Below are 18,563 nucleotides of genomic sequence, written 5' to 3'. Positions count from 1 at the left end.
TGAAGAAACTATTAGTAACTCACAGAGTTGATATGGTGATTATTCAAAAAATGATGAGGGAAATCATAGAGGGATCTCAGATAATGGTTCCTGGGGGCAATCTGAATTTCAATTGGGTATTTTCCTTGTCGATGGTTAACTTTGGGGGTCTGTTAATAGTGTGAGATAAAGGAAGCTTTGTGGCGGTGCGAACAATACCAAATAGCGGATTTATGGCAATTAAAGGCAGGTGGATTCGGGAATTTGAGCGTCTTATTTGCAACATCTATACTCCTTGTAATGGGGCAGATAAATTAATATTATGGGAAATTAGACTGGAGTTCAAAAATAAATTAGATTTATATTTTTTTAAATTAAATAAATTTTAAAAAATTCAATAAATAAAAATAATAAAATAAAAAAAAAGCTTAGAGCCGCAATAATTACCTGTCAACCATCTAACACTAAATAAAGTTTTAACTGAAAATCTAACGGATAAAATAAAAGAAAAGAAACAACAAAAAAAAAAAGAAAGAGAGAGAAAAGTAAACAATAAATAAAGGGGGGAGAATCTCTCTCCTATTGCCAAGTTCTTAGATTTGCGACACGGCAAAATCCTCTCACTATAAAAACCTAAATAATTGGTTTTCTATTTGTGGACAGATCAGCTATGGCTTCTTCTAAAGACCGTCAGAATTTCGTCTACGTCGCGAAGCTCGCTGAACAGGCTGAGCGCTACGATGGTAATATCCCTTTTTTTATACATTTCTTTCTTTCTTTTTCTTTTTTTTTTTTACACTCTTTTCGAAGTTATAATTTCGTTTTCCTATGCTTGCTGTGATTTGATCAAAATAAATGCTGAACTTGATGTTGTTTTTACTGTCCACTAGATTTACTCATAATTGAGTAAATTTATCCACGGTTTTTCTTTTTAAAAGTTGAGGGAAGAGTCAATATTGGCCGTTTTATTTCTTTTGTGCTGAATAGAATTTGGGACAATCGTATTATTTGTGCGATTGAATTTAAAGGCTAGTGGCGTGCAGTTGTCGACTTATTTTGCAAGTTCACTAATAATTTCATTTTAGAGAATTAAAATCCAATCGAAAGTCATGATAGGTGAATTCCTTTATTCTGAAATGCTTTAACATTTAATATCTATATTTTAGTGGGATTTTTCGTCTTTTCCATCTTCATTGCAATGGAAAGCTTTATTACATCTATCTCTCTCTTAAAAGAAATTTAATTTTTGACAGAGATGGTGGATGCGATGAAGAATGTGGCAAAGCTTGATGTTGAACTGACAGTGGAAGAGCGGAACTTGCTGTCTGTTGGGTACAAGAATGTGATTGGTGCTCGGAGAGCTTCATGGAGGATTCTTTCCTCTATAGAGCAAAAGGAAGAAGCTAAAGGGAATGAGGTAAACGCAAAGCGGATCAAGGAGTATAGGCACAAGGTTGAATCTGAACTTTCAAGCATCTGTAATGATATAATGACAGTGATTAATGAACATCTCATCCCTTCTGCATCTGCGGCTGAATCAACTGTCTTCTTCTATAAGATGTATGATGTTATATTCAAACAGCATTTTTGACTGCTTACAAGCAGCATACTTAGTTTTTATTGATTGATTGGTTGATTGATTTATTATTATTATTATTTTTTTATTTTATTTTATTATTATTACTTTTTACCCTTGGGAATCGCAGGAAAGGAGATTATTATCGGTATCTTGCTGAATTCAAAGCTGGTAATGAGAAAAAAGAGGCTGCTGATCATTCTATGAAAGCATATGAGGTATCTAATAAATTGTTTACTTTTAAACTGATTTTAGTAACCATTTTTACATATTAAGTACAAATAATGACCATGTGTGTTGTACTTACCTTTGTTTTTTTCTCCAAGTTGTACAAGCAACTTTCGAGAAAATTTCTTTAATTTGGAAGCCTTCATGACCGTAAGATTACTAAATTTTGTATCGTTGCTTAAATTTTGGATATCATGTATGTTTTACTTGGTATCGATGGTAATTTTGATCTGAAAACTTTGATGTCCTATTGTGCCCATGAGTCTTTGCTTTATTGGTAAGAGTGGGGGACTGTCTCTATGGATGTTTTATGTATTGTAGAAGAAAAATTTAGAAAAACTTTAATGATTTTGGCCAAATGTTATAATCCAGCTTAAACTTGAATTGATGGTTATTTATATATCCTTGGAAACTAAGAATTGATAACAGTTATAGAAATTTTTTGGTTTCTTTTAATTACTTGAGAACCATTAGCATGGGAATTTCTGGGTTCTGCACTTGGTTAAGATTGATCATTTCCTACTCATCATGTTCGTATCCTAGCCAGTTGAGACATGGTTTTGCTTATGGAAGTTCTTACTTTGTTTATTGATGCTGGCTTTGTTTGGATTGAGGAAGGCAAAAGGAAGAGGTGATTGACACCTCTTTACTAGCTTTAAAACATTTTAATGTGGTGGAAAGAGTTTTTCTTTTTAATTTTTTAATATTTTCTCCAGGTAATACTTATATGCTTTTATGCATATATATGTTTATCCGGTGTTGTTATTAACTTATTCTCCTCAACAAGATGGATGGCTACACACAGTATCCCTTTTTTTATGTTCTGAGGAATATGTTTGGCCCATCTGCTGATGTGTCGCTCCCTTCTCTTTTCATGGCTTGTTATTTATTTTAGAAGGCAATCAAACTATAGATTATTTATTCTCTTATTGAATTTTGTAGTGGAATAAATATGACTATGCGGTATATAAGATGGAATTGAATCAATTCAAGAAGGCAACCAAACCATGCAGTTTATTTTATTTATTTTAGTGGGATAAGTGGGAGTATCTTGTATTACTATTAGATCGAACTTAGTATGTCTTCTTCAGCTGTAAAATGTTGATGTCATTAAATGCTATGTAAATGGTCTGAAGATCAGGATTTTTTTTTTTTTTTGGTGCAGACAGCTACCACTACTGCAGAGGCTGAGTTGCCTACTACACATCCCATCCGACTGGGTTTAGCCTTGAATTTCTCAGTCTTCTATTATGAGATTATGAATTCACCTGAGAGGTTTGTTGCATAGGATGCATCTCATTTAGTATCGGTTGTTACATAGGATGCATCTCATTTAGTATCTTGCTCTTTCATCTTCTTTGAGATGAATGACTTTCTTTCTCTTCAATTTTTCTCTATCAGGGCCTGCCACCTTGCCAAGCAAGCTTTTGATGAAGCTATTGCAGAGCTTGACACGCTGAATGAGGAGTCTTATAAAGACAGCACCTTAATTATGCAGCTTCTCAGGGACAACCTTACCCTTTGGACTTCTGACATCCCTGAGGATGGAGGTGATTATCATAATTATTTCTGAACTTTTCATGCAGTTAAATGGTTAAATTAAAAAACTTTCTTTCAAGTAATGGGTTAGTTAGTTGTTGGTTCAGTTCGTTCTTTTCCAGCTAAAAGCTCTTGGCTCTTTTAGTGGGTGTTTGGCCTAGCTTATGACTGGTACCTAGAATGAATTAGGTGCCTCATGCTACATGCTAGCTACACAATGATATATCTGTCAAGATATCCAGAGTGAATTAGGTGGCCCCAAGCTACAGGCTATCTACGAAATTGATAACTCTTTCCATTGCACTTGTAAACATGTGTGGGATAGAGTGAGCTACACTGCTGAAACAGGTTTTTAGTTTCATCATTGAAACTAGAGTCTTTCTAGTAAAAAAAACCCTGGAATCTAGTACATTGTATTAATTTATTTTATCAAAAGGTTGGATTAGAAAACACCGTCTTTTAAAAACCTTTACGATGTCACTTATTTGACAAAAACTTGTTTCTGTGTACATTCACATTATTCGATTTAGTTGTTTATGTTATCTGATGATGCTTTCACTGATATTAATTTCTCTGTAAGTTTCTTTGCTTTTTGCTAACATCAAGTTTGCTAAATATTGTAATTAGGATGAAATGTTTGCAAATTTCTTTCAATCAAGGGTCAAGGTGTTGTGGTACATCGACCTCTTAAATTTTTAATGAGAAACTGAGACCGAACTGACTGGGAAGAAAAACTTATCTTATGCAGAACTGAATTACTCAGTTTTCAGTTTAGTTTCTTGGTTTTCCGATTCACATGCCATTAGTTTCAATCTTGCATCAACCAATAAATTTAAGAGTTTATACTTAATTTATAATTTTACACCAGGTTCACTACTTTGTCTTAAAAAAATTCCAATTTATAATTTTAGATCTTATATGTGAGATCCTAACTCTTTGATTTGATCTCAGGTCTAGTAGAGATAGAGAAGATAAAATGAAATTTGCCTTGGATTGTTGATGAACCAATTAGCAATATCATGATTGAGTTAAAGGAGAAGGTTTCCATGAGCAATATTTGAATGGTGAGAAAAGAATGGAAATCTTGTAAGGGAACTGCACCAAAAGAAAGGAGAAAGAATAAGAGGAAAAAAGTTTGTGAATAGTGTTTTTGCCTGTTGGGAAGATGGAAAGGAGGAGGGATACAGTTTTTAACAAATGTTAAGATGCAAAGTTGGGAAGTGGTTATGAAACCTAACCATTGGATAAATATTTTCCATCTTTTCTACCAAGCAATGCGGGACAGGTCCTCTAATGATAAAAGGTCTCTTTCCCCCATAAATTAGGAAAGCCTCTTATATCAATTACTAACTTGACTTGGTCAAATGGGATTTTAATAATTTGGAATAAGCTTAGCTGTATTCCATTCCCACGTTTGAACTTTGAGGATTGCGAAAATAGTGTGGTCTATGGTAAGTCAGGTAAATACTTATATTAACTCTAATCGGTTCAGTTTGGGTGACTAGAGTATCTATCTATAGTATGCTAAAATGAAATGAATACCATTGAAATCTATATGCAAACACCAAAATCTAATTGTTTTATGTTAAAAAGCAATCAAATTCTTGTTTTCTTTTTTTTTTTTTTTTGGCTGCCATAATCGAGGTTGTAACCTTTTATTTTGCTAAAGTTGTATCCTAATGAGAGCATTTAGCCTTAAAGTATTTGATGTCAAAAATTCTTGCTGCTTAAGGGAAACTCTAAGATTCCGGATACATTAGATGATTTTTTTTCTTCAAAATTTATGGTTTGTAAATATGTATTTGTTTAGAGTTTAGCTTATCTTGCTAGAGGAAAAATGATAAAGGGTAATATCAAAATTTTAAAGTAGATCATACAAAATTACATTGATTATGTATAGATGCATCAAGTAGATAAGATCCATATTTGGGAATCTTGAACACCTTATTTTTGGGCTTTAAATTAGTCGAGTCAAGTCAATAATGTGTGAAACATTAATTTAAGCTCAACTGAAGACTAGATAATTGACTTGAGCTTGACTTGAAAAAGGTAGTTGTACTACTTGATTTTACTCAATTAGGCTTGATTATTGTATAGTCAGGGCAAAATTGTAATATAAGATAATAATATTATATTTAATTGATTATGCATATTATAGATGATTTATATTGTAAATGCACTACAAGAAAAATGAAAGCTCAGCTAAACTCACAACCTACATAAGTCGAGTATTAAAACACTCAAACTTAACTTGATTAGATACTCGAAAATAAACCTCAAACTTCACTTGACTCTGATTTAGTCAAGTTCAAGTGTTATATGAGTCTCATAAGTACCTTAACTTGCTTACTCTCTGGTAGCCACATATGAAAAGGCAGAAGAGATGGTATAAGAATCTTTGTGGCACTGACTAATATGTACAAACTGATTCTATAACAGCAATATTTTTTAATTATGTTCTGTTTGTTATAATTATTAGAATTTAATTATTTAAAGATTTTATGTAAATTTTTGTGCACTATTCATGCAGTAGAAATATACTTTATGAAGTATTTCTGAGAAAAATGGAAAGCTAAATTTTAGTGGCATTTACTCACTAGAATTACCTTGAATCTAGAGGTGATTGAGTTGGAGTTCAAGTGTTGAATGTGAGTCTTCTGAGTACCTTAGCTTGCTTACTCTCCAATTCCCACACACGAAATGGTAGGAGAGATAGAATAAGAATTTTTGGTATCATCTACTAATATGTACAAACTATCCTACCAAAACAATGTACATAATTATGTTCTTTGTGTTAATTATTAGAATGTAATTGTTTGTAGATTTTTGTGTAAATTTTTCTAGAACTGCAAAGTATTCTTGCACTAAAAAGTATTTACAGAAAAGTGGAAAGCTCAATTTTCCATTTTTTCACAACCTCTTTATTGCAGTTTACTAATAGAGCATCAGTGTTAATCACAAACAATGAATAATAGAAACAACAATACAATAAATAAATAGATAAATTATATATGTATATGTTTTGATGTATGTCAGTATGTGTGCGTATTTCAAATTATTTTAGAGGTTACCCAAGTCTTGTATGCTAACTAAAAAGTTTACCTCTTTTATGTACAGAGTTCATGAGAGTTTCATTTGGTTTATTGATCACTGTACACCTTGAATGACTTAATTTCTTTTTATAATCTTCTACCAAGACTTTGCTGATAGTATTCTGATTCCAAGGCATGTTATTATTATTCTTTTTGTTTCTACTTATTATTCTATTTTCTTTTTCCTTGGAATACACGATAATGAAATATCAACTCTTTGTGGTAGACATGGTGAGGTTGGAACTCTAAGCAGGCCAAGATAGTTGCAAAATTTTTAAGTTCATTATTGTAGAATGCGGAAGAGGATATTAGTTTTTTTCCATTTGTAGGTGTAGACAATTGGTGGTTCAAAATTCAGGGTTGGAATGAATCAGGAATTAGTTAACAGGAGACCGTATGTAGTGCTACCAAAACTCTTTCTCTCTTATACCCATTCTTATACTAATAAATGATTAAAGCTGTGCGTTAATGGACATTATGTTGTGATTATATTGGGGATGTTAAAATGTAAGACACTTAAATCATATATGTTATAATATAGATTACCTTCTTTTTTTAGAGCATTGAAGTATCCACTATCACAGTAGTGCGAATCATATAAATAGAAAATCTTGTTAGAATAAATTTTGTTTGTTGTTGGACTGTTAAATGTACATGACTGTTCTACCATTTTGGTTGGAAATGAGCAAAGAAAAACACTTAGCTTTGTTATTGGTGGATGAAATGAATGTCAGTGCTAATTAAGTCTATTCCCTGAAATGTTTCTTCATGCATGCATTTATCCAGAAATATTAATAGGATCTAACGTTAAGTTAGGTTTCGGTGAGACTTCTACATGTGTAAAAAGTTCAGTGCAGCCAGTTACACATCTAAATGAAGCAATATTCTCTATTTTGAGGCATAGATGCAGAAATCTTCTATTATGAGTTATGGTAGCAGTGTTTTTAGTGTTCATTGATAATGCAATCTAATCAGATATACCGTGTGAATTACATCTTATTGTTTTCAATTCCTCACTGCTATCATCCTTTTAATCTTTTTCTTTTCTCTCCTTACTGCAACAGAAGATGCCCAGAGGGTCAATGGAACAGCCAAAGTTGGTGGGGCAGATGAGGCAGAGGTATACTTATTAGTTGTTTTTAATTTAGCTACTTATTCAATTGTCATGTCCTATGGCTTTTGTTCATGATATTCCTTCGTTTTACTCTGCAGTGAAACAACAGCTTGTAATATTACATGTGCTCGTGGGAACTTCTGTCTTGGGACTTCATGAGTTTGGGCAAATTGAACTGGTATTTGATAGCCAATGTTAGATTAAATATATACACCATTGATTATTCACTGTTTTTCTTTCTTCCTCTTGAAGTGCCGAGTTATGGTGTGGTTTATTATAGCATGATGTTTAGACGTGGTTGGTCCAATTTGTAGTCCACAGCTTTTCCTTAAAACCAGGGTGGATCGTGGGCAGTAGGATTGCTCTGGTCTGATTGTCTTTTTTGTGTGTGTGTAAATGCTACAAAATAGACGGAGGAAATCTGCTGTTCGGTTTCCTAATTGCTTTAAACGACATTCAGCTTTACGGTTCCATGATTGCCATTGCTAGTATAAATTCTGTTTGTCTTGTGTTGTGGACAATATGTAGTATTCCTTTGAAGAGGAGCTGAACTATAATTGAACTAACAATTAACCAATCAGAATTTAGAGTTGTGTGGTGGAGTCCACTGATGGCCTTCTCGAATAATTCATGATTATGATTGAACAATTGTACAAGTGTAATAAAAAGAATTTTAGTTTAAATTAGAGTTTTATCGAGTCAAGTCAAAATAATATAATGAAAAGTTCAAGCTCGATTATAAACTTGTGATTCGATATTTAATTCGAACTTGATCGAGTTTTATTTTTTTTAATTTGAGCTCAAATTATGATCGAAATCAAATTATTTGAATTTATTTGATTAGATTTATTTATCTATAAAAAGTAAATTTGAGTTCATATTTGGTTTTAAGTTTGATTATTGGTATTTGAGTCCAAGCTCGAATTAAGATCGATCAAATACAAATTTTTTGTATCAATTAAATCTGATATATTTTAAAATAATATCATAAAAATAATAAATAATCTAATACAATAATCAAACCAACTTGAATCCGCAAAAGAAAGACAAAATCACAAAGTTCAAAGCAATCAAAAGCATAGCCCATAAAGCAATCAATTTCTGCTCGGATTATATTCAAATAAATCATTATTCAAGTTAACATAAGAACTACAAATCTTATTTCTAATACAAATGAGAAAACTACAGATTTTGGTCGAATTTAAAAAGAAAAAAAACACTTTCTAGAAAATATAAATATAAACATGAAATAAAACTATTTTTTATAAGAACAAACAAAAAAGAATTTCTCACATTTCACAGATGCGACGTGTAGGCAGCTTCAAAAGCAATTCATGCTTCACATATTGGAGTAATTACAACAGGCAAATAGCAAACAATGGAATCATTACTCAGCGAGCGTGCTTGTGTCAACCATGAAATTTTGGTTCGCTGCTCACTTTGCCAGTTGCCAAACTCACCTGTTGCTGCTGATTGCAGCTTCCACCCCTTGTCGCTGTCAGCTATGATGCCGGTGTGCTCATTGCTCAGTCTTGATTTGAGGGAGCTTCGCTACTGCTCAAGTTCCAGAGAACTTCTCTACTGTTGTGGGAAAAAAAGGTGTCGTTGTTGGTATTAGGGATCGACAGTAAACAGTTGACAAGAGGGTCAGAAAACTTTGTTGATGAAGGCAGAGGGTAGGAAGCAGTGGCTGCTGGTGTTGGGATGGGATCGGGAGAGTGATGTAGGGGCACCGCTGGGATGGGGAGAGGGTGGAAGCAAATGTGTTATAAGTTTTAGTGTTAAAAGATTAGGAATTAAGGGTTTTAAAATGTTTATATATATTTAAGGGTAAAAAAATAAATTAATAATAAAATATTAGAAATATATATTAAAAATAAAAAATTCGATTAAATTTACGAGCTACTTAAGTTAAATATTAAAATATTCGAATTTAACTCGTTTGATAACTCACACTGCTTGAATTCGATTCGACAATAATTGAATCAAATTTAAATTTTTTTTGAATTAAATTCGAATAATTTATTAACACATATGTCTCATTTATATCCTTAGTTGAAATATTATCGTATTTCTATGTTTACAAACGATGGATTGAAGTATTTGTGCCTTTTAACCCTTAGCATTTCATGGAAGTTAGTAATTTCAATCAGAAATCGTCATTGATGCTCCAAGAATGAGTATGAATAAATACACCTACAAAGTAGTCAAAAGCTTAATAGGAATCCATTTTGAAAATGCCATTGAAGAATGTAGGATAGAGTTCCCGCTGAGTTATTTGCACTATGATTTCTTTAGTGAAACCATTGATGAGCAGAGAATAATAATTTATAAAAAGAAATTACGCCTAAATTTCTAACTCTGGTTTTTGTTTCGTTTTATAGAAGATGAGAGTTAGAATAACAAGGACAGAGGAAAAGAAGATAGAAGAGAGAATGAGAGAGAAATAGGAGATAGAGAAAACAAGATTTTTTCTATTTCATTACTACAAATAATTTGTGCACCTCTTTGCGAGAATGTCAGTTACACAGTTTGCAAAAGGGTTAATTGATCAAATAACTATAACGAAATATGTAATGTGATTTTAAATTTAAAACAATTTTAATATGGTATTTCAATTACGATTTTTTTAGCTTGTCATTTCCTTTTTATGTAAAACTTCATATCCTTCTCTCTTTTCCTTTCAACAGCAGATGATAGATGGTAGTGGGCGTTAAGGGGAGCCTTGCCCGCTATCCAAATTTTTAATTTGAAACTCCTAGAATGTATATATATTTATTTTGATTAAAATTAAATGGATTCCCATAGCATTAAAATTGTTATTCGTTAATTTTATTTATTTATTTATTTTTATTGTATCCTAATTTTATGCATTTTAATATGAGATAAGTTAAAATTACATTATTTTTATCTATTTATTAAATCCATATTCCTTATTCACATAGTATTAAAATCAACAATTTTTTTCACAAAATGTTAAGTAACAATCATGTAAACTTTCGAAAAGCCAAATTGATTTTCTAGCTTTCTCAACTCAACTTCTTTTCTCGTATATTTTAATTCTATTCTATATCTTTATGACCCTTTTCATTGGGTTTTGTTTAATCGTTTGGGTTTCTATTGTCAACTACCTCTATTAAGCTAAAATTGATATTAAGATTTTTTTTTTCTAAATTTATGTATATATATGCTTGTTTTTATATGAATCATCTTAAAAATTATGTGTTTCATAGAAAATTTGAGACTCTTTTTAACTTTGCTATAGTGCCATGTAAATTAACTTGTCTTAATTATTCATGAAAAATTCTTCTTTTACAAAACGTACACTTGTTGAGAATTTATTTACAAAAATTAAATTAATAGATATATGAATTGATAAAATTTATAATTTTATAAAATCTTTATTTTTAATTAATATATTATTTACAGGTATCTTTCATTTCAATAAATATAATGGAATATTCAAATGAAAAATAATATTTTTAATTGGCTCCATCAAAATCCTATGCCAAATCTGTCACTACCTCTTTTCCTTTCTTTGTCCTTGCTCTTTTCTGCCCGGCATAGCCACCATTGACTTTGCTTTTTCTCTTATTTTTTTCTACTTCATAAAAAATGAACAAAGCTTCTTCGTTAGTGGTATTGTCTCTTTTTTTTTTTTTTGTTTTGTTTTTTTTTGTATGCATTGGTTTGTAGTTGTTAAAATACTTGGTTTTTGTGGAAAAGGTTTTGTGAAATTAAGAAAAAAAAATCCAAATTTGTGTTCTCTATTGTTGGTGTTATTATTATTTTGATGTTTTAATTTTTTTTTCTTTTAATATAGAGGTATATCATTTTTTGGACCATTTTTCTTAAAATTTTTAAAATACCAGAAAAAGAAAGGTCTTGATCTGTGTTTTTTTTTTTTTTTTTTAATTGTTGGTGTTATTGATTTTATTGAAATTTTAGGTCAAATTTTAGTATATGGATTTAATTCGATTTTATATTAAATTTGTTGATTGGTTTGTTTGTTTGATTATTCAATGATATAATATCTAATTATGATGGTAAATTTTCATGTATTTGTAATTTCAAAAAATTTGTAATTTTTTTTTGGATTTTAATAAAATTTCAAATTAAAAAAAAAAAGTTCAGATCTACCCAATTTTCAATTTTTTTGAGAAAATTTAAAATTTTTAGATCCACTTGCTTGAGGAATATTTTCAGATTTTTTGTGGTTTATTATAATTTTTTTAAAAAAATTTTCGAGTGAAAAATGAAAACTTTCTTGCATTTTTGTTTCTTGCTGGTAAATTTTAGGTAGTGAATTTTTGATGTGGTTGGTGGTTCCAAATATTTTCTTTGTGTTTTCTACAATTTTTTCTATTCTTTCTTGTCTTGCTTTTTTACCTAATTTGTTTTTTATTTTTTATTTTTTATTTTCAATATCCAAAATCTAAATCTATGCGCATTTGTAAAAGTCCAAACAACTTAATTGATTTTCACGTGAAATCAATTTATAAGCAGCACAAATTGATGGATTGCTGCAATACTATTTTGGACTCAATTTTAATATAGCTAATTTTTTTACTTGTGCATTGCAGTGGGACTTCGAGGACAAAATTTTTTATTTAAATAAGATTTAACTTATTAAAATTATTATCTATGAAAAATAAAATTTGAAAGCATTAAATTATTTTTCAAATTTTAAAATAGGCGAATAATATATATATATATATTATTCATGAAACCATGGATTATCCATGAAACCAGCATTCAATAAAAAATTGTTATGGAAATACTTGGCTTCAAAAATCTAGAAGCATAATGAAAACTAATAATGTTATGAAGCACTGGCACTAATTATGACGTGATATGATAATTTTTAAAAATTAATGGCATAGATATAATAGGATACAGCAATAAAAAATATTTTTTTATATATTATAATTATTAATTAAGAATATATGGTAGATGTTAGACTACTTTTAAAAGATATTACCCTTGTAAAAAACTAATTATAGATGCAACAATAAAAGAGCATATAGTGTATTATTCATCCGAGAATTAATGACAGATCTTGATATTTAATTTTGAGGGGACTAATTAATATTATACTCAATTTTAATTTTTTTTCTTTATATGTAAACTACTATATATATTATCAATATAAATACATATATAAAATATACTAAATTAACTCACAAAATTCTGCTCCACCTATTGGTCTAGAAGATTGTATGAGAACATAAAGATCTTAATTTCGAGCCAAGATTTCCTCTTTTTTCCTTCTCCCTTGAGCAAAAGAAAAAAAAAATTAACAAAATTTATAAATTTTATCAATTCATAAACAAATGTATGAAGAAATTAACATAAAACAACAAATAACCATTTTACTTAAAATTGTGAATGATTTTTTTATTTTTAAAAAACACAAATAAACCAAGTGCTAAATAATATATTTTTTTATCAAAACAAGAAAAAAATACAATTAAAAGAATAAAATTAAACTTTGAAATTAGAAGTTAATAATTTTTTTAATCTTTTAAAAAGTTATTTAAATTTAACTTTTGTGTTGAAAAAAAATTACATTATAACTAGAGAAAAAATCTAAAATAAAATTAAAAGTGAATATTATATGGAAATAAATTTTCGTTGATTACAAAAAATTCAAAATTCAAATCTCTTTATAATACTTTTTTATTGGTCAAATATACTATTCGGATTTCAAGATATTATTAATTGGTTTAACTAAGTTAATTGGATATAATACATTCATATCAAGAACAAAGCTTATAAATTATTTAATTTCCTTAACAAATTTAATTATTCTTAAAATTTTGGAGGGTCAAAAGTCTCTTTTGACTTATATAACCATTCACCTGTCTCATGTTATTAGAAACACTACAGAGGTTTAGTTTTTTAGTGACATTTTTTTTTTAACGTTTAGCAACATTTATAAACGCCATTAAAAGATTTACAGCGTTTATGAAAAACGCTAGTCAGAGTGTCTGTTATACCCATGTCACGAAAAATAGTGACATTTTCATAAAAACATATCAATATTAACAGTGTTTGTATATAAAAATATCGTTATATTAATGGCGTTTGTATCTTTGAGATACCGCTAATTTAGTGACGTTTTTATGAGAAAAATACTGTTGCTTTAGTGATGTTTGTATCTGAAAACGTCGCTATATTAGCGGTGTTTGTATTTTTGAGACGCTACTAATTTAGTGACATTTTTATGAGAAAAATACTATTGCTTTGGTGGTATTTGTATAAAAAAAAATGTCGCTATTTTAACAACATTTTCTAGTAAGAGCGCCGCTACTTTTAATAATATTTTTTTATACAAACGTCACTAAATTATTCATTTACCGACATTCTTGAATGCAAATGCCACAAAATTAAGAAATGTATATTTTTTTAAATAAAAAAATTCGGTTAATATTTATTATTTTCATAAACTAGCTTAAATTCAAAAATTGAAATTAATATAAACTTAATTTACGTTCAAACATGCATCTAATTAATACAAAGTTTAATAATTAGTATAATAACATTCAAATATTTTTAACACATTAAAAAAATAAAAATTAAAATGTATGAAATTGATGACTACATAGATTTTAAAGGCTGTCAATTGATGAAGGAATTTTTTCACCTTGTTCACTAATGTGCTAAAAAACCTACTGAATAATACCATACAATATCAAACATTTCATTATAAGTTTTTTTATATTAAAAAATATAAATATTTACTAAATATAATACCTAAGTTGATGGACCACCAAGATCAGTTCCTAAAAATTGTTGTTACACAAAATTCATAAGATGATCAAATCAATCATATAACTGCTGAAATTTTGCACGATCTTACTCCATTCTAGCACGTTCTTCCTTAATTTTGGCACTCTCATGTTCTCTTTCTACTTTCATTTGCTGAAAACATTGTTGCATAATTTGCAACTCCTTTCTCAATATTCAAATATCTCGCGAAGACTAATTTGCTGATAATGTAAATTACTGAGAGCTATATCTATAGTAGGTAGATGGTGTTGGACCCAATCCAAGGCCTCGGACCCTCCATACCTTTCTTTTTCAGCAACTTTTATGAATATCCAATTTTTCAATTCTTGCATGTTGAGAGAACCATTAGATACTACTTCAATCTCAGTAGCCATTTTTTCTTTCGCTTTCTCTTATAAATTTGTCATATACAACTATCAAGTTTAATTATTAATTGATAATATGCTAAAAAGAGTAAATATTTACTTTCTGTTAAAATAGATGTTACAAATTACTATAATTTCTTGTGTTTTAACATTCATGTCGGATCCATTTTTTTGTGTGTTAAGCAAAAAAGTTTCACACGTCCAATTTTACCGCCCATTTCATTCTACTATACAAAAACATATGTTATTTAATAAGATACATATCAATCATAACTTATTCATTCATATCTATAGTAGGTAGATGGTGTTGGACCCAATCCAAGGCCTCGGACCTTCCATACCTTTCTTTTTCAACAACTTTTATGAATATCCAATTTTTCAATTCTTGCATGTTGAGAGAACCATTAGATACTACTTCAATCTCAGTAGTCATTTTTTCTTTCGCTTTCTCCTATAAATTTGTCATATACAACTATCAAGTTTAATTATTAATTGATAATATGCTAAAAAGAGTAAATATTTACTTTCTGTTAAAATAGATGTTACAAATTACTATGATTTCTTGTGTTTTAACATTCATGTCGGATCCATTTTTTTGTGTGTTAAGCAAAAAAGTTTCACACGTCCAATTTTACCGCCCATTTCATTCTACTATACAAAAACATATGTTATTTAATAAGATACATATCAATCATAACTTATTCATTCATATCAACTATTAATCAAGTTAAAAAATTTTGAATAATTTTAATATCATGTATTTATATTTTGGCTCCTTAACAACACAATAGACTTAAACAGATGCAAACAATAAAAGCATTTTGGGTTTTCACACATATCGATTATGAAAACCAAATTCAATTATTTAGACAAGTTTAATATCAAAGATTGAAGCCATTCAAACTATTGAAAGCCATCCAAAAGTTTAATTTGTATATTTACCTTTTATATGCAAAAATAGTCCCAAATAGACATAAACGATAACTTTTTCACCTATATGAACCGTAGAAATCAAGTTCAATCAATTGGACAAGTTTAATATCAAGTAATGAAGCTATCCAAACTGTTAAAATACAACAATAACAACAAATTTATATTTTTACCTAAATAGACGTAAATAATAATTTTTTCATACATATCATCTGTGTCAACTAAGTTTAAAACTTTCGATAAGTTTAATATCATGTATTGAAACTATCAAAACTATTAAAATAGAACAATAACTATTAATTTGCATATTTACCTTTTAATGGCATAAAAAGTTTATTGATTGGAATAAGTTTAAAATCATAAACTTACTATTTTTTTTTGCTTTCTTGCAAAACTTTTTGATCTACTTGTGTGGCTATATTTTATTGCTTTTTGCTACCAATCCCAATTTGTTCTCTTTCTTGTCATAAAAAAATAATTGTGTATATGATAGAAATACAAATATTACTAACTTAAAGCATAAAACACTTTCATCATTTCATTCTACTATACAAAGTTATAAATTAGTACCTCTCCTTTTCTTGAAAATCAAAATCTAACTAATTATTCATATTGCCACCTAATCATATTATGGGATAGATTTTCCATCATTGCCTCTATAGTAGTATTTCAATCGAAATACTTATTCTTCAAATTATGCTTATAATCTTTCCATTTCTTTCCCAATGACTTAAGTGCAAATAAAGTTGATATTTCAAATATAAATATTGATTGTAATAATACAATAAGAAAAGTTTGAATAAGTAAGCAAAATGTAAAATAATTATATTTTTATATGTAATTAATTATACTAATACCTCAATAAAGTTTAAAGCATCGGTTTTAACTTCTTTTGAAACTTTATGCCATGTTTCATAATGAATAGGCAATTTCATTTCATTACGGGCAAGCATGCTTAGAAATCAAGCCAACAGTTGAGCCTCTTCATCAATTGGTTTCCTATCAGAGTTTGTAGACACTACAATACGCTCATTTGGAGGTAGTGTAAATAATTTCTTCAAAATTATCTAGCCTCTGATCTTCCGTTGATCATTGTTATCAACTGCAACAAATAAAAAATAAAATTGTAAAATAGCAATACTTTTATCGTTATACTCGAATTCTAAATATGAGGTATATGAAAGACTATCAGTGTTCTGCTATGGATGCGGTTTATTAGGGCAGGCACACGGATCCAGAGTCTAAGATGCTGGATGACAAGGAAACGGAGGCATGAGGGGTGAAACCGTACGGGGAATGGCTGCAATCATAGCCGGTTAGAAAAGTAAATAAGCTTATATCTCTATTAAATTAGGGTTATTTAGAAATAAAATCAAAGAGATTTAATTCTTTTGGAACTCTCTCACCCAGCATCATCTGGCACTAGAAATAGAGAGCTTCTGAATAGTCATTGAGGATAATTCTCTGGAGAGGAAGAAGGCTAGAAGAGAATTCTCTGGGGAGAAAGAAGGTCAGAGAGCTCCCACAGCTTCAAGAATGAAGATCTGAAAGATCAACAAGATAATTCTTGGAGAATGAAGATCTTGAAATCAAGAAGATAATTCTTAGAGGGTAAAGATGTGAAGAATCAAAATCTCCAAAGTTCCCACAAGTTCAAGATGGAAAATCAGAAGAACAGAGTCTCTACTATAATTCCAACAAACAAATCGGAGAAGAAATTTGAAGATCAAGACCTGAAGATCCAAGACCTCCTTAAATTTTGAAACCAAATCCCAAGATGTCATGAAAACATTATATTTCTTCAATTCAAGTAAGCAAATCATTTACTATTCTTTTTATTACAATATTATAATTGTCCAATCAAAATAAGAAAAATAAAGATTTACACAAGAATCTACCATTTATAAATGTGAGTGTAAGTAATATACTACCAGTAGAGAAGTATGATCAGAGTGCAACAACGAAAGAAACAGGAAAAAAACAAGCAAGATTATCGGGTAAACATAGAAGTAAACACCACAACGAACCTAGGAAATAGGGAGACCATTGAAGATTATCATGTACTATACGACATATGGGTGAAAAAGGTAACTCAGACTAAGAGGACCAGGTTGGGTGAAAAATCTAAACCGATGAAACTGGCTTTCAGCCCCGTTAAATTCCAATGAAGTGTTTAGCCTAGAATTGTCGTGGGCTTAAGAACCCACCAGCAGTTCAAGCTCTTCGACTTTTACTGAAGACAAAATGATCCTGTTGTAGTTTCCTCATAGAAACTAAACTACATGTTCATAAGTTAGACAGAATAAAAAGAAACCGTGGGATGAACTCATGCTTTGGAGTCAGTGTAAACGGAACTAATGTTTGCTATCAATGTTCTGGAAAGAAGATATTAGTCTCAAGCTAATCAATTACATAGATGTGGAGGTTGAGGAGAAACGGGATGATGAAGAGAAGACTAACAGGGATATATGGAGAACTGGACGTGCGCAGGATGGAGCTTTCATTGGCTTTGTTGACCAACCTGGCTCCAGACCATATGTAATTAAGTTATTGAATCTCGAATAATTGTTTAGATAAATTAAAGTAAAATTTTACTATACGTAATAAAGTTATTCAAAGTTACATTTTTATTCATTTTTAAGTGTATTTTTAATTTTGATTTTTGATTTCATAACAAAATTTTATTTATAAATGCATATTGTAAAAAATAAGAAAAAAATAAAAACTTTTGTTTATAGTGTATAATTGTATGAGCTGAATTTAGTTATAATAATAGAAAAAAGTATTTTTCAAAATTTTTTAATACTTTATTTTTAAAATTTTTTTACTCAAAATTAAGAGTATACTACAAATATAATATCCAAATGTTTATAAAAGTATAAAAAAATTTAAAAGATAGTTGAAGTTATTAGATATTAATATACTCAAAATTTATGTCATATTTATTA

At 29.4% G+C, this 18,563-nt stretch overlaps 1 protein-coding gene across 2 annotated transcripts; it reads left to right on the top strand.

Annotated features, from left to right (window-relative positions):
* Window positions 1–563: 563 nt before the first annotated feature.
* On the top strand, window positions 564–7,999 carry LOC111299713 (14-3-3-like protein B). Of its 2 annotated transcripts, none has more exons than XM_022895098.2 (7): window positions 564–722; window positions 1,233–1,539; window positions 1,686–1,773; window positions 2,949–3,058; window positions 3,185–3,333; window positions 7,482–7,534; window positions 7,627–7,999. In XM_022895098.2, exons 1-7 carry the CDS (start codon window positions 650–652, stop codon window positions 7,627–7,629), a joined length of 783 nt encoding a protein of 260 aa, XP_022750833.2. In that variant the 5' UTR covers window positions 564–649; the 3' UTR covers window positions 7,630–7,999. The 2 variants fall into 2 exon arrangements, with proteins under 2 accessions (XP_022750833.2, XP_022750831.2); XM_022895096.2 differs by having other exon boundaries at window positions 7,479–7,534.
* Window positions 8,000–18,563: the final 10,564 nt, after the last annotated feature.

Source organism: Durio zibethinus, chromosome 18, assembly GCF_047325235.1.
Source record: "Durio zibethinus cultivar Kanyao isolate XHJ-2024 chromosome 18, ASM4732523v1, whole genome shotgun sequence".
In the NCBI taxonomy this organism is placed as follows: domain Eukaryota; kingdom Viridiplantae; phylum Streptophyta; class Magnoliopsida; order Malvales; family Malvaceae; genus Durio; species Durio zibethinus.
This window is presented reverse-complemented; position numbering and strand designations above follow the sequence as displayed.

Excerpts from the sequence above, each read along its gene's own strand:
- LOC111299713 (XM_022895096.2), top strand. The coding sequence starts at position 650 with ATGGCTTCTTCTAAAGACCGTCAGAATTTCGTCTACGTCGCGAAGCTC. Across the intron at positions 1,774-2,948 it reads ATTCTATGAAAGCATATGAG|ACAGCTACCACTACTGCAGA; the intron begins GTATCTAATAAA and ends TTTTTGGTGCAG. Across the intron at positions 3,334-7,478 it reads TGACATCCCTGAGGATGGAG|AAGATGCCCAGAGGGTCAAT; the intron begins GTGATTATCATA and ends TTACTGCAACAG.